Genomic DNA, 26,674 nt, shown 5'->3' with positions numbered 1-26,674 from the left:
GTATAGTCTAATGGCATAAACTTTAAACCTGGAAGGTATCTTATAAAGGTGGAAAGGATAATAATATATAAATGCAGAGGGAAGTAACAATGAAGAACCAATATAGTAGTATAACAAGGAACCAGACTGGAGGCATATGTTTGTCCCTCTATGCCATCCAAAGTCAATATTAAAATAATGACTTCCTTGTGTTATGTAGGTTAGATTTGAGTGTTACACAACACTTCCTTGTGTTATGTAGGTTAGGTTAGGTTTGAGTGACAAAACTGTAGTCTTTTTAGAGCTTATTACCTTAGTTATATTAAATACAATGATAACATTTCTAGTACAGTACATCAAGCAAAAGTAATAATTTAAGTGATTTCTTCTTTGAGATTAAAAATATCAACAGTTATTACTTAAAAGGAAAAGGACCACGAATAAAATCATTGTCTAATAAAATCTTCTACCAATAAAGAATCTCAATGAACTAAACAATGCTAAATGATCAGTTGTCAACATCAAAGCTTGAGTTAGATAAAATAACAGCAATGTGAATGCTGATATCAAGTGATGTCTATAGGATATGACTCTACCCAGATAACTACTATATAAGAATTTGAGGGGGTGGAAAAGAACAGAGAAAGATAGTAAGAAAGGCTATGGTCAGATACATTTTTTTTTTTTTTTGGGTAGGCCTTCTATCTCTCCCTTGAGGCAGATCTTCTGAGCTACCCAAACCAACCCAAACTGAGGCCAAGATTCTTTAGACACAGAGAACCTAAAAGGTAAACAGGAATCATGTGGAGAGTTCTAGGACTTTATGCTGTACACTATAAGGATACTCTAGATGTGGAAAAGGACAGAACCTCCAATGTCAAAGACAAAAGCTTACCCTTATTTAAGACTTAACATTTTGAGATGAATAAAACAATAGGCTTTTGTTATCTAGGATGGCAATTTTGACGCCAAAAGGCTATCTAGACACCACTGTTCTGGGGCTTTACTCTCCCACCTTTATAGTTCTAGGCATAAAGAACCTAAAGGACACTTGGCTTACCTGCACTATGATTGGCATTCTGGGGAAGTGCATTGGTGATGTTGGGCAGTTCATTCCCATAGTTCCCATCCTCCAAGGGACATACATCTAGGTCACTCCACTTCTGTAGTTGCTGTAGCCAACAGGATTTTTCCTCCAGTTTGCAGTGTGGGTTTAAAATTATGCACACCCATAAAGCCCCTAGAAAATAAAGCAATCCACATTCTTGACGTCTCTCCTTTTATGTATGTGTAAGCCTTAAAGTTTCAGCTTCAGTTTTGGGTGACAGAGAAAGTCTCTAAAGCAGTAGCAGCTGGAGTATAGCTTAGTGGTAAGCATGCATAAGGTTTTGGGTTCAATCTCCAGTACCAAAACCAAAATAACAATAACAATAAAACCCAAAACAATACAAACAACAACCTTTCATCTTTTTTCAATATATATTTAAAAATTGCTAAGATTTTCAGAATCTATCCCAAAGCTTCCTGAAGGAAGGTGACTATCTTGATACATGTATCTGTGTGCCTTTGATAATGAACAAGCCAGATTTAGGCTTGAACACTGATCCTAAATCTGCAGTCTAACAAATATCTATTGACAATCTTCTATTCACCAAAAGCCCTGTACTGGTGAATAAGAGACTGTTTCTACCCTTGAGAAACTGTCTAGTGGGGAAGAGAGCTAAATAAGTATAATTCTATTTGAATATAATGTTAATATAAACGTATGTTCAGGATATAACAGCAGCACAGAGGAAAGGCATGTAGTATACAAGGACAGGATTGGATGGAAGGTGCTCATTATGGCTAGTTGGACTTATTAACCTTCAAATTCCTCAATTGTAAAACTGAGAAATTTATAGGGAAAGTATCATAATTAATGGGATAAATTTGCAAAGTGTCTAGTATATTACCTGTTACAAAGTAATATCTTAGTATTTTCTTTTTCCAAGGAAAATGATTTATTTGGGACTTGGGTTTTGAAACTGTTGGTTAACTTGTGTTGACTTAAAACCATTACTTTTTTCAATTTTCTGTTACTGTAGCAGAGTATCATATACTTCAAATAACCAACAGGTACTGTTTCTTTGATCACATCACCTTCCTTTCTAAAGAAACCTATTTCTTTTTCAGGTTGGCTATGTGGTATGCTAGGTAATTTCTCAACCTCAAGCTAGAAATAAGCATAGATGCAGTGTTTTTTGTTTGTTTGTTCTTGAGACAGGGTCTTGCTATAGCCTAGGCTAGCCTTGAATGTGCAATCCTCCTGCCTTAGCCTCCCAAGTGCTGAGATAATAGGCATGTACCATCAGGCCTAGTAATGCAGTGCTTCTTAATTTAAACAACCTTTGGAATGGAGCTACATCCATGGATGGAGGTACATTCATATACACTATTTCAAAGTCTCTCAAAGTCAAATAGGATTTTTTTCTTTTTTGGTAGCACTTTGCTAGGCAAGTGATTGCCATCTGAATCACCTCTAGCCCTCAAATAGGAAATTAAAAAAAATTCTTCTTGGGGGGTGGAGGGGAGAGTGAGGGGGCAGGGGGGAAAGATGACCCAAACAATGTATGCACATATGAATAAATGAATAAACAATAAAAAATTATTCTAATCCTTAATTTCAGGCACTAACTGAAGATGAAAGTTCATTTCTATTGTCCAACTCTCATTTTTTTTAATGTATCATGAAAAAGACACTATATTAGGTAGTAATTGCAACAATGGCTCTAAAGGAGATTATAGTATTAGTAACATTAATTTAAAGAAGTATTTTTCCTCTGTAAAGAAAAAAATGATTTTCATATTTAATCTTCACATGTAGAAAAGAGGATCAAAAAGAGATCATTATATTTAGCTACTAGTACTCTAGTGATCTAAGTAATGGCAAAATCTGTAAGATAATAGAAATGGAAAACAGTGGGTAAGCTGAGAGTAACTTAGGAGGTAAAGAAACAAATTACTAATGCTATAATCATGTAGGAATTCCTATTTCCTACCATTTGAGTTAAGTGAGTATAAATACTTTCCCCTGTAAATTAAGAATTAGTTTTCTGGGCTGGGCATCATGGCTCATACCTGTAATCCCAGATATTTAGGAAGTAAAGGTAGAAGGATGATGGTTCCAGGTCAGCTTGGGTGAAAGTTAAAGAGATTTTAACTTAAAGAATACGCTAAGTATAATGGTGCATGCCTGTAATCCTAGCTATGTGGAGGACAGAGGTAGGAGGATCATGGTCTGAGAATGGATCTATACAAAGGCATGATACCCTATCTGAAAAATAACTAAAGCAAAAAGGGCTGGTGGCATGGCTCAAGTGGTAGAGTGTCTGGCTAGCAAGCATGACCTCTGAGTTCAAATCCCAGTACAGCAAAAAAAAAAAAAAAAGTTTTGTCTTATTATGTCCTTATGAATGTTTCAAAAACATGTAGAAAGTGTTACATATCTCAGAGTAAAAGCAAAAAATCTTGCAATTGCCTGTATATAACGGCATTCATAGGACTGTGTTATTAGTACCCAAAAACATATTTTCTTGCACCTTAAAAAAAGTATAAAAGACTCTAAGCAAAGGAAGCTATTATAGAAGTTTAAATTTGCCTAATTATTACATATTATATATACATATATATAATAGCTATCATTTATTTTTATCAGCTAGGCATTATATTAAGCATTTTATATATATTATCTCATCTGTCTTACAACTCTGAGGATCAATAAATCTTGTTTAGAAAATTGGAGGCAGAAAATGGGGAACCAAAAATTAATGCTAGGATTTTCTTTGTGAGCAACTAGATACATCTGAGGTTGTATACTGAAATTGAGACAACAAGAGGAAAACCAGGCTTTGGCAGGAAAAGTGAAAGTTCTTTTATGGCTATATTAAGTTTAAGATGTTTCTTTTGAAGTGACTGGTACCTGGACACAGCCTGGAGCTCAGGAAAAAGGTTAGGGCTAGATATATGGGTTTTTTTGTGGTGCTGGGATCAAACCTAGGGCCTCCTGCATGCTAGGCAAGCACTCTACTACTGAGTTACCCTGAGAGACATAAATTTGTTACTTACCTGCATCTGTATGGTGTTTAAAACAATGGGAATGAATATAATCACTTAGGTAGACAGTGTAGACAGGGAAGTGGGTTATATGGGCACTTAATATTTAGGAGAGAGAGAGACAGAGAGAGAGATAGTGTGTGTGTGTGTGTGTGTGTGTTTTGCAGTACTGGGGTTTGAACTCAGGGCCTACACCTTGAGGCCCTTTTTTGTGATAGGTTTTTTTTTTTTTCAGATATGGTCTCATGAACTCTTTGCCTGGGTTGGCTTTGAACTGTGATCCTCCTGATCTCTGCCTCCTGAGTAGCTAGGATGCCAGGCATGAGCTACCAGCACCTGGCTAGAAGTGTTGAGGAAAGGCCTATAAATAAGACTGAGGAAAAGTAGTAAGGAATGTAGGAAACCAAGAGGGTGTGCAGTTATGGAAACCAACAGAATAATAAGTTTCAAGAAGAATATGGTCAACTTTACTGAAAACTGCTAAGAAGTCAAGTCAGACAAAAACTGAGAAGTGACCATTTGTATCTAGCAATATGGAAGTTATTGGTGATTTTGACAAAACCTATTTCAGTAGAATAGCAACAATGAAAAAAAGAAATCCATTTTGGAGTGTGCCCCAGGGAGAACTGTAGGTGAGAAAATTGAATGACTGCAGATAACTTTTTCAAAAAGTGATGCTTTATGTGGAAGATGAGAAATGGGATTTTATAGTGGATAGTTGGAACATCAGAGGAAATGTTTCTTAAATTTGAGATTGAAGATTTAGGGGCATAATTATATGCTAATGGGAATGATCCAGTAAAAAGAAAAATTAATGATGCCAGAGAAAGGAGAAAATTGTAAGAACAAAGTTTTTGAGAAAAGGAGATAGAATAGAACCTAGAGCAAATATGAAGGATTGGCCTTTTACGGAAGCAGAGACATTTTATGAATTTTTACAGAAGATAAGGCAAAGCATATAAGTATAGACACGGACAGGTAAATATATTTGTAGGTGGGAGATGAGCAAACTTCATGTCTGATTACTTCTATTTTCTCTAGCTCAGGAACTAAAAGTAGTGAACTTATTTTTCTTTACGACTTTTATACCTTTAACTCCTACCTAGACCTTCCCCAGGTGAATAGCTCTTATGATGATTTTCTTAGATATGAAAATATCAGAAATGAGAGCTTTTCATAATGAAATGAAGTATACGAGAAGAACTTTAGAAGCACTGGCAGCCAGCTCTGCTTACTTCCTCTCACCTTTTTTCCCAAAGACCAAACCCAAGTCCATATCCCAATCCCATGACTGGCATTGAAATTACTCTTAGACATTCAGGCCTCAGATGACAATGACTCTCGGAAGAAGGCTAATTACAAATTCTTAAGGAGCACACACTTTAGAAACAAAAAAGCCATAATGAGATAGAATTGAGGGAGATGTTACAGAGGGTTGTTTGACTCAGAAAGAGTCAAACAGTGTGAGCCATCACTCACTAGTGGGTTTCCCTGAAGAAAGTACTTAAAATTTCTGCAGTTTTCTCATTGAAAACTATGGTGATGCTAATATCTTCCCTGGAAGTTCATACCTGCAATCTCTTCTGAGGAAAGAGTTTAGAAGCAATTTCTAAGTTGCCATGCTTTGTGTCATGTGACCCTATTACCCTGGATACAACTGGTTGATAGTAACTACACACAAATATATGTGTGTGTGTGTATTTTTTTTTTTTTTTGGTAGTACCAGGGTTTGACTTAGGACCTTGCCCTTACTAAGCAGGTGCTCTAACACTTGAGCCACTCTGCCAGCCCCCCTCCCTTCCTTTTTAAAAACATACTTTAGAAAGCGTGACTATAACATAACAGAGATAGTTTATCTATAATTATTCTGTATCCAGAAATAGATCTATTTCTTTGCAATAGATACACAAATACTTCATAGAGTATAATATTATAACCCCTCCCTTCCTTTTTAAAAACATTCTTATACTTTAGAAAGTGTGACTACATCACAGCAGAGATAGTTTATCTACAATTATTCTGCATCCAGAAATAGATCTGTTTCTTTGCAATAGATACACAAATATTTCATAGAGTATAAGAAAATACTGCAGCTTTTAGTGACTGAAGCATGAATTATAGTCTTACAGCTGAAAGCTTCAGGGGTGTGGCTTCATGACTTTGGGACTGTACTTGGTTATTTGGAGGCTGATAAGCCTGAGTTTTTGATATGAGGGGTAAAGCTTTTTTATATCATCTGGTGCAATAATGGCTTTTGAGTTCTTATTAATAATGAATGGGTACATTATTAAGTGTTATCTACTAATCTCTGTGTGAAAGATTATACTCACATTGTTGCATTTAATTCTCACAATAACTCTATGAAGTATTTTCTTGTGGTATTGTCTATAAGTGGGCAATATGTTTTCTGGAGTACAGGAAATCTGAAGGAGTTGTATTAGAACTTTTAGAATATACTACATTAGAATCTTTTCACCATAACTCAAAAACAGGGTCATGGTTGGATGGTGAATTCAGGGTATGGAAGATTCTGAAAACAGGGAGAGAAGCTCAATATTAGCATTACAAAACTAGCCTTGTAGCAGGGGAAGGAAAAAGAGAAACGATGACCGTAAGAACCTAGAACAGAAAGGCCGTCCAGAAGACCACAGTTCCAATTGAATTTAACCAGAATAGTGGTGATGGAAAATAAAAAGTGAAAATGGACATTAATTTCTTTGAACAGTCAAGGAATCAAATAAAGTTGGTGACTGGATTGTAGGGAATGAAAGAAAAATGAGTGTTCAACAATAAATTTGGTAGAGTAGGAATGATGATGCCAATGTTGGAGTCACAGAAACATTTCTTTTTTTTCAACAGAAGGTCCTAGGTTCATTTTGGTAATGACCAATGGGCAGCTGCTAATATGGATTTCATACTCCATAAATGGAATGAAAATAAGATTGTGATCATAATATAAGCTCTAATACTATGATATTTTTAAAAAGTTCTTAAAGGAGCACAAAGACAGAATAAAAGGCCAAAGCCTAAGTATTAGAAACTGCCTATGTCAAAGAGGTCTGGCTAGGAGTGATACAGAAGGGTTGACTTTGGGAAAACAACAAAAGTGAGGCAAATAAGTATTTGGAGAGCTAAGCTCATGCTACACAACAGAAGCCAAATGAAAAGGTTTTCTTTGAGCAAAGACTTCCATGTAGTTAACTTCTGGAATAGAATGATAATGTCAGTAGCAAAGCACAATTCTGTAGAAGCAACAAAAGTGAATTCAGAGTTACTCTGGGTAGCCTCTGTAGAACCTAAAATTTTCTACCAGTCAGACTTAGCAAGACCCACACAATCACTGATGGCAAATATACACTAACAGTGGTGCTAGCGGGCAACCTGGCAGGACACAGCATTTCTGAGAGACAGGGACTTACCTAGCTCATCCCAGAGCTGCCTGCACTTATCTGTCATGCTTGTTCCTTGCTGCCTCCAGAGTGTGAGTCGTGGGTCAGCCATGAACTGCTCGGTTATAAGTGTCAGCATCCTGGCTCCATTGGAATCTCTCATCCGCAGCATCTCTCGAACCTGGCATGTTAAGGAGCAGCAAGAGATTGGTGACAGCATAGCATAAAAGAGTAAAGGGAGAAGGAAGGAGAATAGGGGGAGAAGATAAAGTATTTAATACAACATATCCAGAGTCAAAGAGAAAAGTCTTATTCTTAAGTAAAACCTCTGTGGGGCTTGGTGTGGTGGTGTATGTCTGTAATCCCAGCTACTTCAGAGGTGGAGATTGGGAGAATCACAGTTTCTAGCCCAGCTTGGGCAAAAAGTTAGTGAGATTCTATCTCATCCAACAAGCTGGGTATGGTGGATTGTACTTGTAATCTCAGCTACACAGAACACATAGGTAGAAGGACTGAGGTCCCAGGCTGGCCCCAGGTAATAAAAGCAGACCCTTTCTGAAAAATAACTAAAGCAAACAAGGATGTGGCATGGCTCAAGTGGAAAAGCACCTGCTTGGTAAGCACAATGTTCTGAGTTCAAAATCCAGCATCACACACACAAAATTCTGCATGTATCAAGAAAGCCTGTTATGCATAATGAGATACCACTTCACACTTGCTAGGAAGGCTAGAATAAAAAAGACAATAACTAGCCAGGCACTGGTGGCTCACTCCTGTAATCCTAGCTACTCAGGAGGCAGAGATCAGGAGGATCACAGTTCAAAGCCAGCCTGGGCAAATAGTCTGAGATCCTATCGTGAAAACACCCATCACCCAAAAAAAAGGGCTGGTGGAGTGGCTCAAGGTATAGGCCTTGGGTTCAAACCCCAGTACTGCCAAAAAAAGAAAAAAAGATAGCAAGTAGTGATGGTTAGGATGTAGAGAAATCAGAACATCATACACTGTTGGTGGGACTATAAAATGATGCAGCCACCTTGGAAAATAGTCTACATAGAACCTGTACAAGAATGTTAATAGCAGCATTATTCATAATAGCCAAAAGGTAAAAACAACCCAAATGTCTATGAATAGACAATGGATTACTGCTCAGTCATAAAAAGGAATGAAGCACTGATTCATGTTATAATACAGATGAACTTGAAAAGCATCAGGCTAAGTGAAAGAAGCCAAAGACTACATATTGTACATATGATTCTATTCATATAAAAGCATAGGGAAACCTGAATAGACAAGAAGTAGATTAGAAGTTATTGAGGAGGAGAATATGGTGGAAATATTACGTACTTATGTATGAAAATGGAAAAATGAGACCTGTTGAAATTATTCTAAGAAGGGGAAGAGAGGAGGTGAATTTAAGTAAGATATATTGTAAGCACTTTATCCCTAGTACAACAATAATACAATAAATAAATTAAGAAAATTAAATTTAAAAAAGAAGTTATTGAGGACTGGGAGAGAGGCATGTGGAGGCTAAGAGTGATAGGTAAAGGTATGAGGTTTCTTTTTGGGATGATGAAAATGTGGACTACAGTGATGGATGCAAATATCTGTGAATATACCAAAAGACATACCAAAAAACACTGAATTGTATACTTTGAGTTTTTTTCTACTATTGGGGCTCAAACCCAAGGCTTTGTGCATGCTAGGCAAGCACTCTAGTTTGTACTTTCTGGCCCAAACTGTACACTTTAAGTGGGTAAATTGTATGGTATATGAAAAGAAAGGAAAGAAGAAAGAAGGAGGGAGGGAAGGAAGGAAGACCAACCTGCTATGAGAGCCCCCTGTTTCAGAAAACAATTTCTTTCTGGACACTGTTGAAAGTCTACTCTTTAAGGCATCTTCAGGAAGCTTTAGGTTCAAAGCAAAGAGAAGATAGTTAAGGGAGGACGGGAGGGAGGGAGCGAGGGAGGAAAGAAGGAAGGAAGGCTGGCTGGCCTGTTATGAGAGCCCCCAGTTTCAGAATACAAGTTCTTCAGGGACATTGTTGAAAGTCTATTCTTTAAGGCATCCTCAGGCAGCTTTGGTTCAAAGCAAAAAGAATATGGTTTCCTTCTAAAATCCCCCAGTAACTAGCTCATTTAGAGTGAAGCAGAAGGAATAGATAAGCAGGGTGAAGTGGTAGGGCTTCCTGGTGCTGCTTGCTCAAGTTGGTTCTGCTCAGCCTCTCCCACTAAGTTTCAAGCATTCAGTACAAAAGTGAGCTAGGTATGATGGATGAAGGCAGATGTGGTGAGCCCATTTTAAAATTTAGAACAAACAAGTAAATATGGGCTGGAGGAGTGGCTCAAGTGGTAGAGCACCTGCCTTGCAAGCACAAGGCACTGAGTTCAAACCCCAGCACTGCCAAAAAAACTCCACAAATAAATAAAAACCTTTTTACATCTTACCTTGGCAAACATTGAGTTGAGCTGCTTCCCAGAGCCATAGTAACCCCCTTGGGAGAGAAAGAGCTTCACTTGTTCTTTGACCTGTTCTTCGTCCAAATGCCAACAGTTCTCATCATCAATGCTGGCCCCAGCTGTGGGGTCAGGGGCACCTGTGAGTAATGGGCACAATGTGAGCATATTCAAATACAAATAGGTTATTCTACTTTAATAGGGACTTTGTCAACTGTATGGACTTAAAGAAATGTAAGCAACCTAAAGCTAGTTTCATGTGTAAGTTACAGAAAATTCTACGAATACCATCTAGAGGGGAAGTCTGGAAAGAAATACACATGTGACATTGTGAAATATGTATTTGGTGTGTCCTATTTCACAGCATACAACTGCTAAAATCCTTAGAATCTTCAAAGTGATGTGTCTTTTTGTATGCTAATGAGTTAACTGATGGCAGGTAGCCCCTAGGTAGCTTCAGGAGGGACTATGTTTACCAAAGTAGGATGAGAGGGTTGGAACTTTTAGTCACCTATCCTAACTTCTGGGGAGGGGAAAGAGGCTGAAGGTTAAGCTGATCATCAATGGCCAATGATTTAATCAATAATGATTTTGTAACGATGCCTCCATAAAACCCAAAAGGACATAGTTTGTAGAGCTTCCACATGCAGAAAACAGGGAGTAGCACACCTAGAGAGGGTATGGAAGTTTGGCTGCTCTTCATCTATACCTTATTCTATGCATCTATACCTTATTCTAGTTGTATCTTTTGCAATATTCTTTATTTTCTATATTTATTTTTTGAAGGATTTGAACACAGGGTCTTGTATTTCCTAGGCAGTGCTCTACCATTTGACCCATGGTCCCAGTCCTCTTTTGTAATACTCTTTATAAGTAAAATATTTCCCTGAGGTCTGTTAGCCACTCTAGCAAATTAATCAAACTTCAGGAGGGGGTTTGTGGGAACTTTGATTTATAGTCAGTCAGTCAGAAGCACAGCCAAAATAACCTGGGCTTGTGACTGACATCTACAGTGGGGAAAGGCTTTGGGATGGAGCCCTCAACCTTGGGTTCTCATGCTATCTCTAGGTTGATGGTGACAGAAATGAACTGGATTAGCAGACATCCAGCTGATGTTTCCAGCAGAACTGAATCTTTGGTGTGTATGTGTGTGAAAATCCCTACACATTTGGTCTTAGAACCATTCTGTGTTTTGTTCTGAGGGTATAGTAGGAGAAACTGAGTTTGGTTTTCCTTTATATCCTCAAACTACAAGAGGAAATGGTGATATCCCACCCCTGAAGGTGACATTTGTTTTCTTCTTTTTGCTTTTCTATTAAGTACAAATCTGCCTTAAAATACATGTGTTATTTTAAAACTAAAAGTACTTTCTTCAAGTATAAAAATTGCTTTTAAAGTCCACTATATAATTGCTCTCTAAAGCACAGGTAGAGTTGTACATAGGGTGATATATAAATTTATACTTAAATTATCTTTCATATCAATAACACCACTTAAAACACAGCTATAATTATGTATCCTTTTTCCCTAGTAGTCTTTTAGCTCCTTGCTCACACTTGAATCCCTAGTTGAATCTACAGCAGAATCATCTATAGTATAGTATAAGTAACAGGAATTTTGGAGATGTTTTTAGAATGTTCTGGAACTGAACCTTCTTTATTCACTGTTTTATAAACAGAGTCCAATGATGAGCTTTTAGAAATCTGTTGCCAAGTGACAAAAGACTGACTATAAGTCAACACCTTGTAGCTGTAGTCATGTAATATCATGTTTTAATCAGATACTCTACCTTTTTCCTTGACTTAAGAGCTGTGCTTAAGAGAAATGTGGATACAACAAAGCTACTCTTCTGCTGAGCTTTTTTAGTACATCTAACTCTCAAGGCAATTAGGATGGTTCACACATTCATTCATTCTACAAATACCTATTAACACAAATGATTGGCCAGTTTATGGTATCTACTATATGCTACTTTTCTTCAAATGTTTTATTTTAAACACAGGTTTTTTGTTTCTTTTGGTTTTGGTGTGACAGGAGTTTGAACTCAGGACTTTGTGCTTGCAAAGCAGGCACTCTACTGCTTGAGCCACGCCTCCAGTCCATTTTTACTCTGGTTATTTTGGAGACGGTCTCATGAACTATTTGCCTAGGCTGGCCTTGAACCTCAATTCTCCCGATCTCAGTCTCCCAAGTAGTTAGGATTATAGGTGTGAGCCATTGGTGCCTGGCTCTAAACACATTTTTAATAATCTCACTTTCCTTTTCAAAAACCTTCAGTGATGCACTGTTCTTACTAAATTAAGCCCAAATGCCTTAGCTTGTCATTCAAGGCCTTCTATGTTCTGGCCCTGTTTTTCATTTCTGGTCTTGTTTTCCCTGTATTTATGCTATGCTGCAATCAGAAACAATGTTCCCAGAAGCCAACCATATTTCCTATGATTTTACTTACATTTTTTTCCCTCCTATTCCCTCTAATCCGCTTTTTGACTAAAAAAAATCAACCATTCTCATTGTTAGTATTGTCTCAGCTCTAGAGTCAAAGCTGAGAAATGGAAAGCAAAAGTATACAGTGAGGCTAATATTCTGAGGTTTAGGTATTTTGCTTAGTGGTAGGATAGGCTCTTTATTACCCCTTCATTGAATTAACCTTATGACCCATTGCCACCTGCCAAAAGTCTGTTCGTTTTAAGCTCATATGCTCAGCAAATAAAGGCAACTGACACTCTTCATAGCACTTTATTATTACTTCTGTTGCATTCTGTTTTACATTGTAATTGTGCATTTCTCATATATTCCCAACTAAACTGAAATGTTTTTAAGAATAGGGGTTAATTTTTGTAACTCACAGTGCCTGGTTCATTATAGTACTGAGTTAATATTTATAGAATTTATAGTACTGGGTTAATATTTATAGAATGAGCAAATATATATCTCACTGGCCATCTAGATGTAAGCTCCAGGTGGGCAAATACTATATTCTATACTTCTTTTGTATTCCATAAATAGCAAAGCAAAACTTCTTATCTTTAAGTATTTGTTAGTAATAACCATTTACTGAGTGCTTCCTACATGTCAGAAGCTAAGCACTTTTTAATGCATCTGTCCACTAGAATATATACTAGGGCAGGAATTTTTGTTTGCTGATACATTTGCGACATGTAGAAAACTGCCTGGTACATAGTAGTAATGAAGAAATATTTATTGAATAAATTCCAAGGAACCTTCCTAACAACTCTATGAGATGGTATTATCCTTTAAAATGAAGAAACTAAAGTTTGGACAGAGTAAGTAACTTAATAGATGGAAAGTATATAAGCCAGGATCTGTATGTTGATCTCTATCTAAACCCTGTATTCTTCACTATAGACCTATATATACTTTGACCTGCAGCCCCATACTGCTGTGACACACCAGCTGATTTCAGGTCCCTTGTTATAAGCTGATAATATGTTTGAAGAGAGCCAAATTCTATCCTTTCTTGAGCCATTCTGCATAGAACCACTTTCTTGAACCAAAACATAGAACATGGCATTAGTCAGAATAATACGGTTTTCTAGGTCTGGTGGAGTGGCTCATGTGGTGGAGTATCTGCCTAGCAAGCTTGAGGCCCTAGTTCAAACCCCAGTACTGCCAAAAAAGAAATAATATGGTTTTCTCCATAGTGAGGATAAATAGAAATCTTACCAGTATAGTGATTCTCAAATGATAATATACATAATAATCACTTGGGATTTGTGTTTGAAATGCAGATTATAGAGTCTCATCTTTAAGGAGTCTGGTTTTCAGTAGCTCAGTAGAGACAGAACTGAGATAAGCTAGGTTAAACCAAGGACTGGACTTCTGTAAAAAATGAACAGCAATAGTGTTCCCGCAGCTAAGGGAAGAGGTGATTTGAATACAATTTTCACACTTCAATTAGGATATGAAAAAGCAGGAATAGGACCCAGTCTCCCAGGAAAGCACTCCTAGGAAAGCTGACCTTAATCAACTGGCTGTAAGTGTGGAATGACACTCCCTCTAAGGATTCAAAGGGTTATGGAGAAAAGGGGAGAATCCTTGGGTTCCATGTGGTAGTAGACGGAGTATAGTCCATTGTGGTAGTAGTACAGAAGACATAAAGAACACTAAAAATACTTAGTGTGCCATCTACAGAATCCTGCTAGGATGGGAGTAGAATACAGCAAAGTTGTGAAAGTTACTAATAGTAAAACTTCACCTAGAACTTCAAAGGCAAGACAGGCAAGCAAGGAAGGTAAATGGTGTACATGTTTTTCTATACTGGACACAGCAGATGAGAAACTGAGGTGCCAAAATAACTGGTTGCAGCAAAAAAGGCAACAAATCAATATTTGGGGATCCAAGCAATGAACTATTAGAAGTTGGTGTGACTATTGAGGCAATCAAAGTTATCTGGGAAGAGCATGAATTGCCAAAAGGGCCTACAGAGGAAATTTTTGTTTTTTGTTTTTTGGAGACAAGGTCTTCCTATGTAGTTCAGGCTAGTCTCAAATCAGCTACATAGCCCAGGCCAGCCTTAAACTCAAGATCTTCCTACCTCAGTCTCCTGAGTATAGGGATTATAGTCATGAACTACCATACCAGGTCCCACAGAGGATTTTAAAGGCACTTTCATTTATTAAACTAATATTTAGTTGGACACAGTGGCATATAAATGTAATCCCAGGAGGCTACTCAGGAGACTGAGGCAGGAGAACCTTTTGAGTCCAGGAGTTCAAGGGCAGCCTAGGTGATATAGCAAGATACTGTCTCAAAAACAAAACAAAACAAAACATTAACAAAAAGCAGTATTTATTGAAAGTCTGCTGTATAACAGAGCCTGTGCCAAATAGATGACATACAGTGACAAATAAAGCTAATATGGTCCTTGTCCTCTTGGAGCTTATGGACTAGCTGGGGAGAGAGATATGAGATGTTAAGCAAATAATCACATGTACACTTTTTTTTTCTTTCAGTGTTAGGAGGTTTTAAGAGTGGTAGGCATGGGCTTTACCACTGAGCTAATTCCCCACCCCCCATATATATACATTTTTATATGTGAAGAAAGACAGGACAAAGAAGGCTTTCCTAAGAAAGTGACATTTAAGCTGACACCTGAGGAATGAGTGGGAGTTAGCCTTACATAGAGGGGGTTAAAAACTATATGCATTTTTTGTTCAAAAACAGCATGAATCCTTGTGACTTCATGAATGAGAAGAGTTGGGGTAACAGAGGAGAGACTATTACAAAGAGAGAAAAAGAGGAGGAACACGGGAATCATAAAAATGGTGACAACAGCTGAAAAGCATGGAGAAACAAAAAGGTAACAGAAAAAATTAGGAAAAAGCACACAGTTCCAACCCTGGCTCCCCATGGGGGTGGGGAAGGGAAGCTTAATCACAAAAACAAGTTAAAAACCTGGTGATAACAGACTGGTAGACCTAGCCACAGGAAAAGCCCACACTTCCCGGCAAGTCTTAAACACAGTGCAGGGATTTGTTGTGACAGTGATTCCTCCTGCATGGCAGGCTACCATTGGAGAAGAAAGACATTTTGTAGCTCCCCATATCTCAGAGAGGGGGTGCCATCTCCAGATAGGTGGCTACTGTTTGAGACTGAGCTACCCTAGGGATCTGAAAATAAGGAACATATTCAGCTCAGGAAACATGGGGACAGCTTGCATTAGTGTCTGGGTGGGAGAAGGCCATGAAAAGTAGATGTAGAAAGGGGGAGGGTTTGATGTGGACCCACTGAAAGGATTAGGGAGCAAGGAGCTCAAGCAATGAAAGGTATGATGGTGGGTGGCCCTACACTCTGCGGCAAGGAGCAAGCCCTATCACCTGAGGATCACTGTGGTAACAGAGGTCCAAGCCTGCAGCTGGTGAAGGGAGCTGCCTTCTGGTTTCATGGAGTTTGCTGCAGAGTGGGACTGAGAGCTTGAAGCCCAAGACCCATGGAACACTCAATTTTCCCACTGTCCTCCCTTCTACTGGGTGGTTAACTACTGGCCAGAGTCTGAAAGCACAGGCAGAATGCCAGATTCCCTCATTTCTTCCCATTCAGTGCAAAACTCAGTGCTGTTTGCTTCCCCCACTCTCTGATGCATTCAGAGGATACCCCTAGGCTTGGACCCTTGCTGCCCCTGGGAGTGGGGAGTGGGAGAGCAGTGGACCAAGTGAGAATCTGCCTGGCCCACAGGTTGCAAAGTTCCCTGCCACCATTCAGTGGTTCCCATTATACAAAGAAAGGAAGCTTCTAAAGTGAATGCTGTTTATGGCAGTGTGTTTTTTCCTTTCTGAATGGTACTAGAGAGTGAGGTCTCAAAAAAATACTGCTAAGGAGTCAACTGAAAAAATTGGAAGGTACATCTATTCCAACAGATATGCAAATCACAAACTAGAAACAAAAGAAATATTAAAAAGCAAAGCTTAAACCTCCTCAATAACTGAATCCAAAGACATGAAATGGCTGAAGTACTAGGTAAAAAAAATTCAAAAGTCTCCTTTTAAAAATAATCAAGGACCTCAAAGAAGATTCCAGCAAACAAATGGATGAAGTAAGAAAGTCAATTCAAGACCTGGATGAAGGGCTGGGGAATGGCTCACGTGGTAGAGTGCTTGCTAGCAAATGTCAGGACCAGAGTTCAGAAAACCCCAGTACTACGCCCCCTCCCAAAAAAAAACCACCTGGATGAGAAAGTCAGCAAGGATACGAGATTCCAAAAAACAAACAAACAAGCAGAAATGTTGGAAATGAAAAGCTCCACAAATTAAATAAAAAACACAGTGCAAAGCATCACCAATAGACTAGACCAAACAGAAGAAAGAGGAACGGGGATTGAAAACAAAGTTGAGGCAATAATACATTCAGAAAGTAATTTAAAAAAACAAAAAAACAAGTATGACCATAACCTTCAAGAACTCTGGGACACAATTAAGAAACTGAACCTAAGAATCCATGGGGTAGGAGAAGAAGCTGGGATAAGTAAAGGCATAAAAACCTATTCAATGAAATTATAGCAGGAAGTTTCTCAAATATAAGGAAAGACATGGATATCTAAATACTGGAGGCAGACAGAATGCCAAAAAGACATAACCAGAAAAGAATCTCTCCATGTCACATGACAGTCAAAATACAGAATAAAGAAAGAATATTAAAAGCTGCAAAAGAAAAACACAAACTTACTGACAAACCCATCAGAATTATATGAGATCTCTCAGCAAAAACCCTAAACACAATGAAAACATGGAATGATATATTTCAAATTCTGAAAGTAAATAACTGCCAACTAAGATTATCCATCAATGTTGTTCTTTAAAATCAATGGAGAAATAAAGATCTTCCAAGATAAGCACAAACTAAAGCAATTCATGACCACTAGGTTAGCACTGTAAGAGATACTTAAAGGAATCTTACATTCACACAAGGAAGAAATATAGTAACAAATACAAGAGGTATTAGGAGAGGAATAGAAATGAGAAGATGGAAAGACTCAATCATGCTCAACTCAGTAAACCAGCAAACTCTTAAGAGGAACAAGTGAGAAAGAAAAGACAAAAGTACTTGAACCAACCAGAAAAGAATCAAAAATATCACAGGAATCAACAAACACCTCTCAATAATAACCTTAAATGTAAATGGTTTTAATTCTCCAATGAAAGATGAAAATTGGCTGACTGGATTAGAAAACAAAATCCAATTATTTGTTGACTGCAAGAGACACATCTCACTGACAAAGATAAACACAGACTAAAAGGATGGAAAATGACATTCCAAGCAAGTGGAAACCAAAAGCAAGCTGGAGTAGTTACACTCATACCTGACAAAGTAGACTTTCAACCAAAATTACTCAGAAGAGATAAAGAAGGTCATTATATATTAATAAAGGGAACAATCCATCAAGAAGATTTAATGAGGACTGGGTGTGGAGGTACATGCTATAATCCCAGCTATTTGGGAGGCAGAGATTGGGAGGATAAGGTTCAAGGCCAGTGTGGGGGAAAAAAATTAGCAAGACCCCAGCACAACCAATAAGCAGGGTGCAGTGGTGTGCACCTGTAATCCCAGCTATGTGAGAAGCATAAATAGGAAGATTTCTGCCTGAGGCTAACCCCAAGAAAAAAATGTGAGACCCTATGCAAAAACTAACTAAAGCCAAAAAGGGCTAGGGTCATGGCTCAAGAGGAAAGCACCTGACTAGCAAGCTCAAGGCCCTGAGTTCAAACTCCAGAATCATCAAAACAAAGAAAAAAAAAGGTTTAATGAATGTGAATTTATATGCCTTAAATGTCATTACACCAATTTCATAAAACAAACACTAATGGACATAAAAGGACAGATAGGACCAGATACAATAATAGTGGATGACTTCAATACCCACTTTCATCAATTAATAGAGTCAGACAAAAAGAAATCAACAAAGATCATTTGGATAAATTATCAGAGTTAAACTGCATCATAGAGCAAATGGATTTAAGAGACATTTACAGAATACTTCCTTTAACAGCTGCAGAATACACATTCTTCTCAGTGGTTCACAGAACTTTCCCCAAAATAGATCATATTTTAGGCTATAAAGCAAGTCTTAACAAATGCAAGAAAACTGAAATTGGTTCTTGTACCTTGTTAGATAATCATGGAATAAAATTAGACATATATAGACATATAGACAGATACAGTAACAGGAACTGCAGAAACTATTCAAATAGAGACTTAACAATACACTTTGGAATATCAGTGAGTCACTGAAGAAGAAATTTTAACATTCCTAGAATCAAATGAAAATGAAAATAGATCCCAGAATCTGTGGGATACAGCAAAGGCAAAAGGAAGAGGAAAGTTAATAGCTACCAGTGCTCAGAGAAGACTCAAATAAATAACCGAATGATTCACTCCAAGCTTTTAGAAAAACAAGAACAAGGCAAATCCCAAATTACTAGGTGGGAAGAAATACTAAAAATTAGGACAGAAATTAATGAAATGGAAAACAAAAGAGCAATACAAAGAAATCAATGAAACAAAGAGCTGGTATTTTGAAAAGATAAGTAAGATTGACAAACTCCTAGCCAAACAAGCAAAAGTGAGAGAAAACTCAAATTAATAATATTAGAGATGGAAAAGGGGATATTATAATAGATAACAGAAGGGATTACTTTGAAATTTTAAATTTCAATAAATTGGAAAATCTAGAACAAATGAATAAATTTCTAGACACATATAACCAAACAAAATTGAACCAAGAGGATATAAATAACCTAAAAAGACCTATAATAAGCAATGAGATTGAAATAGTAATACAGAGTCTTCCAACAAAGAAAACTCCAGGACTGGATGGATTTGCTGGTAAATTTTACTAGACTTTTGAAGAACTAACACCAGTGCTCCTCAAACTATTCCATAAAATAGAAAGGGGATTAATGTTATCAAACTCATTCTATGAATTGATATCCAGTAGTGGGATTGTTGTTCCTATACTATGATACTTCTTTTAATCTGATATTCTATACTCACCTTAAATATCCAATCATTTGTGGCATATTCTAGCTTGTTTCCATTCTATTGTTCTTTGTTTGTTTGCTTGTTTTGGCAGCACTGGGGTTTAACTCAGGACTTTGTGTATGCTAGGCAGACATTCTATCACTTGAGTCATGCCTCCAAGCCTTCTAGTTTATTTTAAATGACCAACAAACTAGTCAGTGGAAATGGGGGAAAAACTGAAAGCATTTCCTCTAAAATATGGAATGAGATAAGGGTATCACTTTCTCCACTCTTACCCAATTTAGTGTTTGAATTCTTAGCCACAGATAAAGCAAGGGAAAAAAAAAGGATATAAATAGTAAAGGAAGAGGTCAAATTATCCCTAGTTGCAGATATATGATTCTATATTCAAAAGACTCTGAAGACTACAGCAGAAAATTCTTAGATCTGTTAAGTGTTTTCAGCAAAGAAACAGCATATAAACTAAATATACAAAATTTGAGTAGCTTTTCACTAACAAACATGCTGAGAAAGAAATCAGGAAAATAATCTCATTCACAATACATTCAAAAAAGAAAAATTCTTAGGAATAAACTTAACTAAGGTGGTGAAAGACTTCGACACTGCAAACTATAAACCACTGAGGAAAAACAATGAAGAAGACACTAAAAGATGGAAAAAACCTCAGTAGGGCATGGTTGAGCATTCCTGTAATCTCAGCTACTTGGGAGGTAAATGCAGAGGATCATGAGTTCGAGGCTAGGATGAGCAAAGTTAAGAGACCATAGCTCAAAAACAGAACAAAACAAGGCAGTGGGTATGTCTCTAGTAGTAGAGTCCTGCCTAGTAAGGCTGAGGCCCTGAGTTCAAAACCCAAGCACCACCAACGAAACAAAACAAAAAAAGGGTTAGGACATAGCTTAAGTGGTAGAGTGCTTGTCTAGCAAGCATAAAGCCCCGGGTTCAATCCCCAGTATGGGGAAAAAAAAACTCTCCCAGGTTCATGGATTGGCAGAATTAATATTGTGAAAATAGCTACATTACCAAAAGCAATCTATAGATTCAATGTAATCTCTATCAAAATTCCAATGATGCTCTGCGCAGAAATAGAAAAAAATTCAAAAATTCGTATGGAAGTACAGAAGACCCAGAATAACCAAAGCAATCTTGAGCAAAAAGAGCAATGTTGGATTTCAAATTATACTACTGAGCCATAGTGACAAAAACATCATGGTATTGGCACAAAAACAGACACACTGACCAATGAAATAGAATAGAGGACCCAGAAATAAGCCCATACAGTTACAGTCATCTGATTCTCAACAAAGGCACCAAAAACATGTTAGAGAAAAAGACAGATTCTTCAACAAATGGTGCTGAGAAAATTGGATATCCACATACAGAAGACTGAAATTAGATCTTTATCTTTTACCCTATAAAAAAATCAACTCAAAATGTATCAAAGACCTTAATGTAAGACCTGAAACTCTAAAACTACTGGAGGAAAATAGGGCAAACACTTCAAAGATGTAGGTATAGGCAACAACTTTGTGAACAGAACTCCAATAGCTCAGAAAATAAGAGCAAGAGTTGACAAATGGAATTGTATCAGATTAAAAAGTTTCTGCACATGAAAAGAAAATTTATCAGAGTAAAGAGATATCCTATAGAATGAGAGAAAATATCTGCCAGATATTCATTTGATAAGGGATTAGTATCCAGAACACATAAAGAGCTAAAAAAATTAAATACCCAAAGAACAAGCAATCCCATTAATAAATGGGCAAATAAATTAAACAGTTTTCAAAAGAAGTACAAATGGCCAATAAACACATGAAGAAGTGTTCAAGCATCTTTAGCTATAAAGGAAATCCAAATCAAAATCTCTTTGAGATTCCATCTCCCTCCACTCAGAAGGGCAATCATCAAGAAAATAAACAACAATAAATGCTGGTGAGGATGGGTGGGGGGTAGCTGAGGAATCCTTATACACTGTTGGTGGGAATATTAGTCCAGCTACTATAGAATAATATGGAGGTTCTTCAAAAACTAAAAATAGAACTACCACATATATGATCCAGCTATGCCACTCATGGGCATATACCTGAAGGAATGCAAGTCAGCATACAATACAGATACCTGCACACCTATGTTTATTGCAACAGTCTTCACAATAGCCAAGTTATGGAATCTCCCTATGGTACCTATCAACACAAGAACAGATTAAAAAAACGTGATACACACACACACACACACACACACAAACGCAATGGAGTATTATTTAATCACGAAGAATGAAATTATGTCATTTGCAAGAAAATGTATGGAACTAAAAATCATCACATTAAGTGAAATAAGCCAGAATTAGAAAGACAAATACCACATTTTCTCTCATATGTAGAATCTAGGTTTGTTTGTTTTTTTTAAAGAACATGAACACAAAGGGGGACTAATTGGCAGGGGGAACCACCAAGAGGTAGGAATGGGAAAAGAGAGAATGAGGGAGAATATGATTGAACTACATCCTACACATGTATGAATAGGTGATATTGAAACCCATTTTAAACAATTGTTCAAGAAAGTTTAAAAATGGGAGATTAAAAGGAAAGGGGATAGGAGAGCATAATAAGGTAAATATTATCAAAGTACATTATATACATGCATGGAAATATCATAATGAAGCCCCTCTGTGCAATTAATATATGCTAATAAAATAAATTGAAAAATAAGAATTAAATATGAAATAATGAAAGTAACAAATTCATAAATTACTTGGTAATTAAATATACTCAAGGAGAGTAATATCATGTGAAAACAGGCAAAAGCCAGTTCAGGCAAGGTTCTGTAGGTCACAGAAATTTGGACTTTATTCTAACAGTAATAAAGGAGACCACTGAAAGATTTAAAATAAATGATATAATATCTGCAGTTATAGAAAAATCACTTTGGATTGTTGTATGGAGAAGTAATAGTGGATATGGAAGATCAGTTAAAAAGCTATATGACAATCTAGGTGAAAGATTATAATGGCTTGATTTAGGGTAACCAAATAGAAGTGGAAAATCATGAAATATACTTAGAGATAAAAACTGATTTTATAATGGAATGCATGTGGCATATAAGAAAGACAATATAAGAAAAATGGCTACAAGATTTCCATCATGATGCAGTCATGAGATAGTGAGTTGTTGAGATAGAGAATATAAGCTAGTTTGGAAAGGAAGCTCTTAAATTCACATTTGTATATGCTGACCTTGGGATGTCTCTGTGATGTGAAACAGTCAAGCTTAGAAAATCTGGTCTGGAGAAAGAAATCTGTGAGTCACAGTATAGCATTGACATTTGAAATCAAGCATGTAGCTAAGATTGCCTACAGAGATCATATAAAGTAAGAGGAGAAAAAAATTAAATAAGAAATGTCATTAGTTAAAAGAATGAATGAACAGGATCACAGATCATTTTAACTAGATAAACAAGACCTGGAGTATACAAAGTGGCTTTTTCAGCTACCCCTCATGAAAATCTGTTGATTTTAAATTAAATTAAATTACACTGTTTCTATACAGCTTCATTGGTTTGAATATTTTAGCCTTTTCATAAGAAGAAATAAGAATAAAACAACCTACCCTCCAGTATCAGTAAAGTAGACCTAGTCAGTTTAAATGTGTTAGTCTGAATTTTTCTTCAGCATTATAGGAGAAATGGTGATAAGATAAAATGGCAAGGATGTCTTTTATAAATAATTAATATGTGGGTTGAGGCACCAAGTTAACACGAGGCTGTACAATGAGACGTGTCCTGAGAGGGCTATTAAGTCTAAGGAACCAATTTTCTTTCACTTTTAAACACCTTTTTAAATTATAAAAATAATACAAAACTTATAGAAATTACACTCAAAGTATTAAAAAAATCCCACCTATAATTCTACCAGCCACAAATTGCCACTGTTAATATTCTACTAAATTTCTTTCTAGTTTTTGCTCACATAAGTACATACATACATATAGCTTTTTAAAATTAAACTCTTTTCCTTTTTTTTTTGTCAGTCCTAGGGGATTAAACCCAGGACCTGGGGCATGCTGGGCAAGCACTCTACCACTGAGTTACCCCCACCAAGCCCATAAATTCTTTACTGTATTAATAAATTATGAAAACTGTACAATCTTAAGAGTACAGATGAATTATTGCATAATGTTTATAACTTTGTAACTATCACCAAAGTTGAGAAATAAAATACTACCAACACCTCATGCAAAGACCTTTATGAGGTAGACAAGTGAATTGTTTTAAGAAACTAAGAGCTAATTAAACACTTAGTTGTTTGGACAGAATGGATTGATTAAGGTTAAATTATTAGAATTGCAGAAAAATCCCAACCTCTTAAAATGCAACAAAGCAACATAGTAGAGGGAAGAGGGTTACTTTGGTAACAATGGTTGTGAAAAGGCCATTTTTAGAAAAATGTACAATTACCATTCACTTGGTTGATTTCTGAGTTGGAGGACAGAATCTCATCTGCCAGCTTTTGTGCAGTAGGAAGAACTTCAGTGTGGTGGGCTGTGATTAAATACTGAATAAACTTCTGGAGCTGGTCCCTATTCATCTGGAAAAGAGTTTCTGAGATAGGAAGACGCAGTTTGACTTGGTCTGGTTTACGGATCCTGTAGAGTGAGAGTGCTACCACATGAGCACAGTAGAATATGTCCTTATTCCCACAGCCACATGTCACAGAAGTGATTTTGCACCGATCAAAACTGATTGCAACTTTGTAAGTTACTGCTGGTTCAGAAGCTGTGGCTGGCTCAGTTACGGTGCCACTCAGATGGAAACCTAAGGGAAAAAGAAGAAATACTATTTAAAGATTCTGTAGTAAAAAACTTAGAGGGTCTCATTTTTGCATTTCAATTCATCAATTCACAATTTACTGAACTATCTCTTATATATGTGGTAGGTTCTGTCATAGATGCAAAGATCAGTAGAACTCAGGTATTGACTGAAAATAGAATCTAGGGAAAAAAAAGTCTTGTCCTAGAGTCTGCAAACCTCCTGAACTAATATGAAAACTTTTGTGTGCTTATATACATTTTTCAGGAGGGACAGTTCTTGGCTTTTATCATAGTCTCACAAATGGTTAATAAGGAAACCCCAAAAAGTTAAGAACTCCTATAGTAGATTTTGAGCTTGAGGTGGGAGGCAAAGACAAGTCCACAAATAACAATCAATACAATCTAGAGTAAGATGAGTGCTATAAATGAAAGAGAAACCAAAAGAATTCCATGAGGCACAGAAGGAAGAACAAGGAAGATTAAGGACATTTATTTCTTAAAACACAATTCCATCATGGTGAGCATGTAGAATACCTAAAAGGCAGGAAACATTCTAAGATAGGGAAGGCAAGCCTGATGCAGTGTAACTGTGTAGTGTTACATCTCTACTCACCAGGGATACAGTACCAATAACTTTGAAACATAGCAAGAATACATTTTTAAGTTACAACTAAATTAATAGCAAATCCATCCTATACTATTTATTATTTAAATCATTCTTCTCCTTTGACAAGAATATGTATTCATCTAATCATTTCAGTCATTCAACAAAAGTTTAATGAGAACTTAAATATAGGGGATATCAAATGTTTGTTAGGCACCTACTATGTGTTAGAATTGTGTTGTGTGCATTTAACATCTCATCAAAACAACCTGAAGAAGTCAGTATTATTTTCCTTATTTTAAAGGTGTGCAAACTGAGGCTCAGAAAAACTGAGTTATTGATCCCAGGTCCTACCAACAATAGACCTGGGATTTGGAACCAGGTCTGACTGACTCCACAGTTCATTTTCTCTTCATTACATTGCATTACCTCTAAAAGACGCCATAAAAAAAGTACTTATCTCTAAAACATGTAAGTAAATGATTACAATGTGATATACCAACTACTATAGACAGGAACAAAAGTGAGGCTAATTTCAGAGACTTTTCTATTTAACTAGATGGTACACTGTTAACAGGAAAGAAAATTTAAATAATTTTTATTTGTTGGAGGAATATTTGCCAAATGAAAAAAGGAGGTAAATTTTAGAGCTACCATTATGACCTGGTAGAATAAAAAAATGCAAAGAAAGCTTTCCAAAGTTTGAATTTCAGACAATTATGGCTAATTAAAATAAGAATAAGACCCAAGTTTATAAGCATACTCATAAAACCTAATAAAATTATTCAGTGCAAAGAAAGATGCACATTACTGAAAAAATAAGATTAATTTCTAGAGCAAGAAAAAGTCAACAATAAATTTGCTAACTTCATAGTTTCTAAGTATGTATTTTAAACAGCATCGAGGCTTTTTCTTAGCTAAACTTAGCTGTAAATTTAAAAATATTTACTGTCATTTGTTTAAAGCAAAATCAAAAAGTTACATTCAAATGATTAAATATGTATAGGTTAAGACTGCCTTCACCTAAGAACTAAGGAAGAGAACTACCAGGATTGAAAACCAAATTCTCTCCAAACCAAACCTACACCCAGCAGTCATGGCCACAGAGTAAGAGAGCTGAAATCACATTACACTAGGAATTAGGCAGCCAGGCATATTTACTCTGTAGTCTCGGGACACTCACTTTACAACTTTGAGCCTTAGCTTCCTTCTCAGTAAAGTGATACTACTACTTGGTTTTTATGATGCAGTTTTTGCTAATGGATCTCCATGTCAAGGGAATTAACAGCTTAAGAGACCTATCAACCAAATTAAATATCTGGACCTTGTTTACATCTTGATTTGAACAAACCTCAACTCTCCTTTTAAAATGTCATTTGTAGAAATACGAATAGGGGATATTTGTCAGTACTGAAGTGTTACTAATTTTAATTTCCTATATTTTATTTATTATTTTTATTTATTTTTTTTTTCTTGACAGGATCTTGCTGTGCAGCTCATAGTGGCCTGGAACTTACTATGTAGGCCATACTGGCCTCAAACTTTTGATCCTCCTGCCTCTGTCTTCCAAATGCTGGGATTATAGGCATGTGCTACCACAGCTGGCTAATTTCCTATATTTTAGAGATACACACAGAGGTGTTCCAATGAAACAATATTTCTGGATACAGTTGGATTATATTAAGATTGGGAGTTGAGAAAGAATAGATATTAAATAAGCTTATCTTTGCCACCTTCTCACATACTGTTTTAACAGTCTTTGATGACTACTGTCTTGCCCTATTATTTCACTAGGGGTGCCTTTATATTTTATTAAAATTTTTGACTTTCTCACTTTCTTTGACTCATACACTT

At 36.6% G+C, this 26,674-nt stretch overlaps 1 protein-coding gene across 3 annotated transcripts in view; it reads right to left on the bottom strand.

Annotated features, from left to right (window-relative positions):
- The window catches only part of Zswim5 (zinc finger SWIM-type containing 5), a 180,701-nt gene that overhangs the window by 38,277 nt on the left and 115,750 nt on the right, over positions 1-26,674 (bottom strand). For 2 of the 3 annotated variants that reach the window (XM_074080288.1, XM_074080290.1), the window contains exons 2-5: positions 23,864-24,220; positions 9,908-10,056; positions 7,491-7,641; positions 1,040-1,219 (exon numbers count right to left, since the gene is read on the bottom strand). In XM_074080288.1, coding sequence (XP_073936389.1) covers positions 1,040-1,219; positions 7,491-7,641; positions 9,908-10,056; positions 23,864-24,220 — 837 coding nt within the window. The remainder of the gene's footprint in view (positions 1-1,039; positions 1,220-7,490; positions 7,642-9,907; positions 10,057-23,863; positions 24,221-26,674) is intronic. The other variant, XM_074080289.1, reaches the window with a different exon arrangement.

The sequence above is a fragment of the Castor canadensis genome, chromosome 7, assembly GCF_047511655.1.
Source record: "Castor canadensis chromosome 7, mCasCan1.hap1v2, whole genome shotgun sequence".
Taxonomy (NCBI): Eukaryota; Metazoa; Chordata; class Mammalia; order Rodentia; family Castoridae; genus Castor; species Castor canadensis.
This window is presented reverse-complemented; position numbering and strand designations above follow the sequence as displayed.